The sequence below is a fragment of the Garra rufa genome, chromosome 24 (assembly GCF_049309525.1).
Source record: "Garra rufa chromosome 24, GarRuf1.0, whole genome shotgun sequence".
Lineage (NCBI taxonomy): Eukaryota > Metazoa > Chordata > Actinopteri > Cypriniformes > Cyprinidae > Garra > Garra rufa.
Genome location: NC_133384.1, coordinates 20008607 through 20019727, shown reverse-complemented (window position 1 = coordinate 20019727; position 11121 = coordinate 20008607). Strand labels below are relative to the sequence as shown.

General features: G+C 35.8%; 1 protein-coding gene across 1 annotated transcript; it reads left to right on the top strand.

The window, feature by feature from the left end:
* The first annotated feature begins 6424 nt into the window (after positions 1-6424).
* Positions 6425-10504, top strand: LOC141300648 (uncharacterized). The gene is made up of 2 exons (XM_073830943.1): positions 6425-6623; positions 7176-10504. The coding sequence occupies exon 2, from the start codon at positions 7894-7896 to the stop codon at positions 9100-9102; it is 1209 nt and encodes a 402-aa protein (XP_073687044.1). The 5' UTR covers positions 6425-6623; positions 7176-7893; the 3' UTR covers positions 9103-10504.
* The last annotated feature ends 617 nt before the right edge of the window (positions 10505-11121 follow it).

Genomic DNA, 11121 nt, shown 5'->3' with positions numbered 1-11121 from the left:
AGACAAATATACAGAAATACTTTGGTGACAGACTTTGCTCGGGCATTTAAGAATGACCATGACAGCATGTCAGATGCTGTGCAACAAGATAACATGACTTTTTTGATTGAATTTATTCAATAAATGCATTTCCATCTCCCATTATTCACATTAACCCTTTTTCGCACAAGTCAAAAAACACCTCAAGTGAGCATATTTATTTATCTTTTTTTTTAAGTAAGGAATTATTTTTCGAAATTTGGCTTTTCGATCACTTGTTTCTGATGTGATACCTCAAAATGCGAGTAAAAACAGGGTGATGGAAACAGCTAATGTCTCATTTACATAATTGTAGTGGTGTCCTGCATGGAGACCAGCAGGCTTTGCATTTCAGGTCTTATAGCAACATATCTAATCACACGTGGAGTGCTGAACGGTACGGTACAGCCTTCATGCCTCCTCAGCACATTGACTCTGACTGCAGAGGGATATATGACCCGCGGCAATAAATGGATTGAGCCATCAGCTCATGTTGGTCTCTGCTGGTTATAATTCTGAAAACCATTTACTGTAGCAATACAGCTTTATAGGAAGGTTTCATAACGAGATAGTCTGAAAGGACCTTTTATACAAGACTATTTGTTTTTAAAGGTGAAGTGCATGATATGCATATTAATCAGTGCATATTATTAAAAAAAAATTAGATTTACTGTATATAAAATATAAATAATATATTTTAGAATATCCCAAAATCACCCTTGTCTTCAAGTGAAACTCCCAGTCATGAGAATTAGAGTGTCTGTGATCCTCATTCTGATTGGTGGATTTCACTTCAGAATTGTGGGTAGTGTAGTACTAATGTACCTGAAATTCTGCTACTGGAAATTTAAGTTTCTTTTTGGATTGATGTCACCCAGGTTTCTTTGTTTGATTCAACTGATCAAATTCATCGCAAGTCCTGCATTGACTTCTTTCTGTCCGAATATCCAGTTTCACTTGGACTTGGGCTTGCATTACATTACGGAAGTAATTTAGGTTGTTAATTCAGTTTCTCATAGACTTCAGCTTCACAGAAATCACTCTCAAATCGAGCAGCTGTTTGTTGGTCAATGCATCGAATTTGAATGACCAACTTGAACATAAGTGAAATGTTTCGACCAGAAGTGAAACTTTTGAACGTGCAGATTTGTAGTGGAATGACTGGATTTAATTTGCGAAATTTTGCCGAGCAACCTTAAAGGACTAATTCACCAAAAAAAGGTGCATTCGATGAAAATACTCTTACCCTCAGACTATCCAAGATGTAGATAAATTTGTTTCTTCATCTGAACAGATTTGGAGAAATGTAGCATTTAATCACTTGCTCACCAATGGATCCTCTGCAGTGAATGTGTGCCGTCAGAATGAGTTCAAACTCGTCATTTTAGCTGTAAGCAGCGGCTTGAAGTCAAAGATGTCAAGCTTTTTGCTTCACAAGGCATTAATTGTGTTTGGTGTGTTAAAAGGTGTAGATTACTTGTGGATTATTGTGACGATTTTATCAGCTGTTCAGACTCTCATTATGACGGCACCCATTCACTGCAGTGGATCCATTGGTGAGCAAATGATGTACTGCTACATTTCTCCAAATCTGATGAAGAAACAAACTCAGCCACATCACAGATGGCCTGAGGGTGAGTAAATGTTCAGCAAATTTTCATTTTTGGATAAACTACTCCTTAAAGTCACACAGTCCCAGTTTTGACGTTGACTGATTTCTCTGTTACTTTGTGCTCACTGACTAGAGTAACCAAACAAATTAAGTAAAGCACCAAGCATTTTTATCAGGCCAGCATGAACCAGAGTGAACGAGGCCAGTCAAGGTTACTGTCTGCCCCTGCAAATTACCTTGGGATAGTGAATATCTCCCCTCATTACTCAGACACAAGATCTGAAGGTAATAGCTCAGAAGAGACAGACTTAGGAGGGAGCGAATGAGATTTTAAGGAGCTTGTATTTCCTTCATCTCAGCTTAGAGACCAAACAGAAACCCAATCATTCCCCTTGAAACAAAGTTTGACTTTGAGAACAGAAGGACATTGGGGAAGACCTGACACAAAAACAAAAGGCCCCATTCACGTCAAAGAACCAATGAAGAACTTGCCTTGGATTCATTTCGTACAGGTCGGTCAAGGACTGTCTGTCTACAACATGCAATCATTGTAGAGGCCTCACTGAGTTGTGGAAGAAAGATTTGAGTACTTGTATAACAAATGTATAATTTAGTTTGGCTATAATAACTGATCTGATCAGTATATTGGTCTGTCACCAACTTAAAGTTGCAAAGGGTGAAAATATAAGGTTGCTATTCTGCGGTGTATGGAGTCAGGCTGGTTGACAGGGATGGAGGCCTGGCTGTTCTTCTGTCACTTCAAGCTTTCATCCACACTCCCCATGAAATCACTACAAAGAACTCAATTAGCACTTGCAGCTATGTTCTCTTCCTTCCCAGCTGAGGAAAGCCTTGGGATGAAAGCGTGGAGATTACGGGGGTCTCGTGTGGCTCAGGCTGGAGGATGGAAGGAGAATATTCATTACCATTTGGTGTGGCTGCTTTTGGAATTCTTGAAAGTCTTTTGGGAATCATGAGGCCAACTGACAGCAGGAACTGTAGATATTTGGATTAGATACAAATCTATTTTTTAATTTCTTGCCAAAGATCTAGTAATGCCCTAGCAACATAAACAACCACCACCCAGAATACCCTAATAGGATTTGCCTAGAAAAACCACAATTTCACTACTTGTCAAAAAGTCTTTGGTGCCATTCAAACACAGTAGCGTCCTAGAAAAAGTAGATGTTTAAATTTAATTTTAGGGATTTAGGTTTGATTTTTGTTTTAATGAAACTATTTAATTAAAACAACTGAATCTTCTATTCTTCATTGTTATATACAAAAGTGGGCACATCGGGGTCACCAAAAGAGAATATATGCATCTGAAGACCTCTGACGTCTTTGTACATATGTGTTCTAGTTTGTTGACATTTCTGAGGGCTCTTCTCCCTGTGCTGAATTTATTATCTTATGTGTCATCCCCTTGGGACGTGTGGAGAATGTTCTTTGCAGTTTTTTTTTTTTTTTTTTCAAATGTCATGTATGTTAAATACGTGACTGCTTTAATGTGCAGGTGCGCAGTGTCCTACATATGAATAAGTAAATAGCATATGAATGGGGAATAAAAATAGAATCAATTTGCCTGGCTAACCTATATCATGTTATATATCAAAGTTGTCAGTTTCACTTCTTTTTTTTCTTTTTTTTTAATCTGTAAAGCTCGTGGTTGGTGTTTTAAGATGTGTGTATGTTTGTATATTTATTTTCCCACATATTTTAGGATTTCTTTCTTTATTCTTTTCCATACATTTAGAGTGAAAGGAGATCACTGACAAAATGACACCATTTAATTATTATTAAAATAGCTCATGATTTTGGAATGTCAGATATTGTGGCATGTCAAAATTTGGAATCTCAAATATTTTTAACTGTCACAATTTGGAATGTCAGATATTGTGGAATGTCAAATATTGTGGCATGTCAAAATTTGGAATTTCAAATATTGTGAAATGTCAAAATTCAGAATGTCAGACATTGTGAAATGTCAAAATTCGGAATGTCAGACATTGTGGCATGTCAAAATTCGGAATGTCAAATATTGTGAAATGTCAAAATTTGGAATGCCATATATCTTATTATGACAAAATTCAGAATGTAATATATTGTGGAATATGAAAATATTGTAAAGATATTGTAAAATGCGAAAATTAGGAATAGTTAATATCGTAAAATGTCAAAATTTGTAATGTCAGATATTGTAAATGCCAAAATCGGAATTTCATATATCGTAAATTGTCAAAATTGGGAATCTCAGATATTGTAACATGTCAAAATTAGGAGTGTCAGATATTGTTAAATGTCAAAATTCCGAATTTCTGATATCATAAAATTATAAAATTAGGAATGTCAGATATTGTAAAATGTCAAAATTTGGAATGTCAGATATTGTAAAATGTCAAAATTCGGAATGTCAGATATTGGAAAATGTCGAAATTCGGAATGTCAAATATTGTCATATGTCAAAATTTAGAATGTCAAATATTGTCAAATGTCAAAATGTGTCTTTTTTTGTGGCACACAGAACAAAGAACCTCTTTTTCTTTTGGAAGCGTAAATGACAGAATTTACATATTTGTGTGAACTATTTCTTTAGCACGCTGTACTCTCTCCTGCCTCGACTGTGTTAATAATAAGGCTTACATATTAATGAGGTGCTAGTGTACTAATGAAGCTCCATCAGCCTGTTTCGAGGGGTCAGGGGTCAACCTCTGCTCTCTTGCTGCTAATTACAAAAAGTACATGCCGTGCAGGTGAAAATCTGTTCCTCTGGGTATGTATTAGGAAATAAAATGAGGTTTTCTGGAGCACTGAAAATTCTGATCAATGTAAGTCCAGTGATGCATACTTCGAAAATACCTTAAGTAGGCACTTTTTGACATTGGTGGACCAGGCGTTCCAACAATTCACTAAAAAATGTTTGGCTGTTAGGCTCACTGACTTAAACTGAATTAGGATAAGAAAATAGTGTATTTTATTTCTCAGTATCGTACATGATGACGATGATAATGAGTTGTATAATACATTAACTGAAAAAAAAAGAATTCAATCAATCCTTAATTTCCTTAATTTAAAGTACTGTCTCTGTAATTCAGAGTTGGTTTTCTGAATGTGATGACATTGTTGAGAAGGAAAAACAGTGGCTTTGACTACACTTTCACTCTGGAACATCTTTTAGGAAGTCGTAATCTGTCAAAATTCTGAATGTCAGATATTGTGGAATGTCAAAATTTGAAATTTCATATATTGTGTAATGTCAATATTTGAAATGTCAGATATTGTGGCATGTCAAAATTCGGAATATCAGATATTGTGGAATGTCAAAATTCGGAATGTCAAATATTTTGAACTGTCACAATTCGGAATATCAGATATTGTGGAATGTCAAAATTTGAAATGTCAGATATTGTGGCATGTCAAAATTCGGAATATCAGATATTGTGGAATGTCAAAATTCAGAATGTCAAATATTGTGGCATGTCAAAATTCGGAATGTCAGATTTTGTGGCATGTCAAATATTTTGAACTGTCACAAATCGGAATGTCAGATATGGTGTCAAAATTCGGAATGTCAAATATTTTGAACTGTCACAATTCGGAATGTCAGATATTGTGGAATGTCAAAATTCGCAATATCAGATATTGTGGAATGTCAAAATTTGAAATGTCAGATATTGTGTCATGTCACAATTCGGAATATCAGATATTGTGGAATGTCAAAATTTGAAATGTCAGATATTGTGGCATGTCAAAATTCGGAATATCAGATATTGTGGAATGTCAAAATTCAGAATGTCAAATATTGTGGCATGTCAAAATTCGGAATGTCAGATTTTGTGGCATGTCAAATATTTTGAACTGTCACAAATCGGAATGTCAGATATGGTGTCATGTCAAAATTCGGAATGTCAAATATTTTGAACTGTCACAATTCGGAATGTCAGATATTGTGGAATGTCAAAATTCGCAATATCAGATATTGTGGAATGTCAAAATTTGAAATGTCAGATATTGTGTCATGTCACAATTCGGAATATCAGATATTGTGGAATGTCAAAATTCGCAATATCAGATATTGTGGAATGTCAAAATTTGAAATGTCAGATATTGTGGCATGTCAAAATTCGGAATATCAGATATTGTGGAATGTCAAAATTCAGAATGTCAAAATTCGGAATGTCAGATTTTGTGGCATGTCAAATATTTTGAACTGTCACAATTCGGAATGTCAGATATGGTGGCATGTCAAAATTCGGAATGTCAAATATTTTGAACTGACACAATTCGGCATGTCAGATTTTGTGTCATGTCACAATTCAGAATATCAGATATTGTGGCATGTCAAAATTCGGAATGTCAAATATTTTGAACTGCCACAATTCAGAATGTCAGATATTGTGGAATGTCAAAATTTGGAATGTCAAATATTGTGGCATGTCAAAATTCAGAATGTCAAATATTGCGAAATGTCACAATTCGCAATATCAAATATCGTGAAATGTCAAAATTAGGGATGTCAAATATCATTACATATATAAAATTTGGAATGTCATATATTGTTAAATGTCAAAATTTGGAATGTCAAATATTTTGAACTGTCACAATTCAGAATGTCAGATATTGTGCAATGTCACAATTCGAGTGTCCAATATTGTGAAATGTCACAATTCGCAATGTCAGACATTGTGAAATGTCAAAATTTAAAATGCCAGATATCATATAATGTCAAAATTCGGAATGTCAGATATTGTGGAATATCAAAATTTGGAATGTCAGATATCATGAAATGTTGAGAAGGAAAAACAGTGTATTTGACAACACTTTCATTCTAGAATATCTTTCAGGAAGTCAGCACACAGTGTATTCGCTTCTTAAATGGATTTAATCACGATCTTTTCCTTTTACAGCCAACCAGCGAGGATGATCTCTGCCCGATCTGCTATGCACACTCCATATCAGCCATCTTCAAGCCCTGCTCACACAAATCCTGCAAGTGAGTTGCTGCCAACATCCTATCAACAGCTCCGGTCTTCCATTCACTTCTCCATTTAAGAGATTAACACCATGCCGTTAAATGCTTCAATGGCCATTACTTATATATACCACAAACACTGCCTAAAATACTAGGGTCATGTTACCGTTGTAATTAGAATTACTGTAATGTTGCATTACAGTAATTCCACTGGCAGTGCTGGGTATATTACAAATTGTAGTCCATTACTGATTAGAAATTGCATGACGGAATTTGTAGTTTGTAATGTAATCTATTGGATTACTTTTGGTTTAACATGTAATCAGTTACTACCCAGTACTGTCCACTAGTAACGCTGTGGTCTCAGGACTACATTGAATTTGGTGCAGTGCCAATCATATACATCAAAACTGCTCTAAACGAATCATTTTGTTTTTGAGTTGCTTGACATATATCATGAAGAGTAGCACAGATAACTCACACTGTGACGTGACTCAGCACTCTTTAAGTGATTAAATGTCACTGACGGACCAGTCTCTCGCTCCCTCACTCACTTTGTCTTTTATATTTCAGGGCCTGTATCAATCAGCACTTGATGAATAACAAGGACTGCTTCTTCTGCAAGGCCACTATCACTGGAGTGGATGATTACACCAAACCAGCCAGCTCTTAGTGTGCCCTTCACACACACACACACACACACACACACACACACACACACACACTCACACACATGTACACGCGCACATATTTGGTGTTCAAAAATCCACATTATGTACACTTTCCCCAAAGACTTCACTTCAAAAACACATATTCAGGTTGGACTCATTGTTTCCACTCAGTCCATGTATGGTCACCATCCCGTCGCTGTTGGTTCTGCCAGCATTGCCCATCTGCACTGGTGTATCATAACACTTTGTCCTCTGACGAATGGAACGAGGCCTTGCAAGGCAATAGTTCTTCCCAGGCGTCTTTGTGATGAATGGATGAAATCCTGTTTAGAGCCACGCGCTCATGGTGCTTCTGAAGGAGCAGCAAAAAAGCTGATGGTGATGTCTCAATCCTTTCTCATTTCTTCTCACCTCATTTTCTCCTCTTTGCTTATTTCTCTTCTCTTCTATAGGCTCCTCTTTTCTCTATTCCATTTTTCTGATCTCTTTTTCTCGCTTCACCTCATATTGTCTCATTTCGTTTCATCTCAATTCCTCCTCTATATTCCTATCACCTTGTATTGTCTCATCTTCTCTCCTCTCATTTAGTCTTTGCTCATCTTCTCGGCTGTTTTTATCTCATGCTTTTTTGTTTTCTGTCCTTTAAACTCACCTATTTTAGTCTTCTGTTTTCTTCCTTGTCTATTCTCTGTGTTCAGCTCTTCTGTTTTGAACTCTTTTTATGTCCTCTCCTCATCTCTCCTCTCATTTCATCTACTTTAGTCTTTTTTTATTCAGTTTTTTGTCTCAATCTCCTCTCTTCTCATCTCATTCTCTTCTCTTTTTGTGTTATTTTTTCTCATCTCTTCACATTCTCTTCTCGTCTCATCCTCAACTCCTCTTTTCTTGTCATTTTTGTCTTTTCTCGTCTCATTTTCATCTCTTTCTCTTCTCGTCTCATTCTTGTTTTATTCCCAACTCCTCTCCTTGTGTCATTCTTGTCTTTTCTCGTCTCATTCTCATCTTTTCTCATCTCATTCTCATGTCTTCTAATCTCTTCTTTTCTCGTCTCATCTCTTCTTGTTTTCTCATCTTATCTTATTCTCATCCCTTCTCTTGTCTCATTCTCATCTCTTGTCTCATTCTTGTCTCTTCATGTCTCATTGTCATCTATTCTCGTCTCTTCTTTTCTCTTTGTCTCATTCTTGTCTGCTTATCTCATTCTCATCCTTTTTCTTCTCGTAGCATTCTTATCTCTTTTCTTCTTGTCTCCTTCTCATCTTTTCTTGTCTCCTTCTCATCTCTTCTGTTCTTGTCTCATTGTCATCTCTTCTCGTCTCATTCTTGTCTCTTCTTGTCTCATTTCTCATCTCTTCCCATCTCATTCTTTTCACGTCTCATTCTCATCCTTTTTCTTCTCGTATCATTATCATCTTTTCTTCTTGTCTCCTTGTCTCATTCTCGTCTCTGCTTATCTCATTCTCATCCTTTTTCTTCTCGTAGCATTCTTATCTCTTTTCTTCTTGTCTCCTTCTCATCTTTTCTTGTCTCCTTCTCATCTCTTCTGTTCTTGTCTCATTATCATCTCTTCTTGGCTCATTCTTATCTCTTCTTTTCTCTTCGTCTCATTCTCGTCTCTTCTTGTCTCATTCTCATCTCATTTCACGTCTCATTCTCATCATTTTTCTTCTCGTATCATTCTCATCTTTTCTTCTTGTCTCATTCTCATCTCATCTTGTCTCTTCTTTTCTCTTTGCGTCCCTTTCTCATCTCTTCTCATCTCATTCTTGTCTCTTCTTTTCTCATTGTGTCTCCACAAGCTCTGGTTATATTATCATATCAGGAAGTAAGATATAAACTCAGTACTAGTGAACAGTTTTTCACATCACTCTCTGTATTTGCTAATGTTTTTATACTCAGAACTGACAGCCATATTTGACATAGATGACAACATGTAGTGTCACACTAAGCAGAACCTACAGTCGCTTCTGATTGTTGTACATGATTTTCTACGTGAAAGAAACCGAGGAAAAAGAAACGCATCTACACAAAGCTGTAACACACACCTGTCATATAATATGTGATAAATGTCTTTTATTATGGATTTATAAAGCATCATACAGGATAAAGAAGACTGCTTTGGGACATGGACAGTTTACACCGAGACGTAAATGCAATTTGATCTGTGAGACGGTGATAACAGTTTCTGTTTGAGAGAAATGCTTTGATTTCCCACCAACACTTGTTCGTTCTGCTCTCCACTTCATCTTTTCCATTCGAACGGCTTTCACGTTTGATCTGTCGTTATAATGGTGTGCTGTATTTGTGAATGTTCTCAAACAAGCCTCAGCTTTCTTCATACCCATACCCTTTCTTCATTTCCTTCAGTCTGTTCCATTAGGAGTGCCTAGACTGCTGTTTTTGTTACAGAACACCAACAGACATCTAGATTTAAGTGCTTTGCTGTCGTGTGCATGGGGTTATCTTTCCCAGAATCCTTTGCTAATGGATTATGTTGCAGCTTAGGCTTTGCCTGCACTCAGAATCCATTGCCTTGCCACAGCTCCCTTAAAATGATATTCAGCCATTGACAACAACAAGCAATTTTCTACGCCAAATAAAAGTCTAGCAGTGCGACTTAGTTTTAAACCCCACAAAAAACTAGATGGAGTAAGCCAAGACCGGAGGTGGACCTCAGCTTTGACTGTCACAATACAGTACGCAATTGTTAAAAGAACTTGTATAGAATTCATCATACGCTTCTTACTAATGCACACAGACTGTTTATTAACACGCAGCCAATTTGCTACGACCGATGTACCACTGAACTTCCAAACACTGTATAAAACTGATAATAAGTATGAATTATCAAAACCAAAAGAGTATTTAGGTCACTACTTCTCTCATTTGGACTGTTAAAGCATTTCTCACAGTGTGGTGTAATGTTGTTTTTAAAAAGGGGGTGCATGATCTGAATGTAGGACCCCCCTCTATAGTTTACTTAAAGTGTGTGTGTGCGCGTTTGCGGTGAGCGTGTGCCGACGACTTTAATTTAAGGGTTTCCACTCTCAGGCATCTGTTATTGTTGTCAAAGGGAATTTTAGATTAGTTAAGCAATATTTAAAGGACTGTTGATGTTTTTTTTTTTTGTTGTTGTTTAGAAAGAGAGGACATGGCAATTTTTGGTTCTTTCACTTTTTGTGAGAGTGTACATGTATTGATGTAATATTAGCATTAAATTATTTATCCTAAGAGCTGTCTGGTGTGCTTACTTTGTAGGCACTTTTCAATGCATATACATTTCAGTGTGCATTTATTCAAACCTGTTATTGGATGATCTCCCTGTTTAAAGAAAATGTGAAAGTGTAAGTACAAACATATAAGCATTTTGTTTTCTCAATTTGTTTTCTTTAACATAAAAGATTTTTTCTAGTTTTTATGCTAGTCTAAAATGTGGGTAACAGGGTTGAAAAATCGCCAAACTCTTATAAAATTAATTTTATGTTAAAAACGTATAATTATACAATGGATACATAATCATACTGAGTTCATATATAAATATAATATTTTGTTTGACCTCCTGAGTTTGAGAAACAACATTCTTTCACTTAAACATTGTTGTTAAAAGAGTAAAACTGCACATTTTTAAAGAGTTTTAAGTCATATTTGTTTTACATACATGTTTTGTATATTTTAAAGCTGACAGCTAGATAATGAAATCAAACCAATCATGGTTTTATACTATTTATATTTGTCCAAAATATCAGTAACAGAGTTGAAAAAGCACCAAACTCTTATAAAATCAAATGTATTTTACAAATTTTTAATTATAGAATTAAAATGTAAATCACTTTGGGTTTGTATATGAT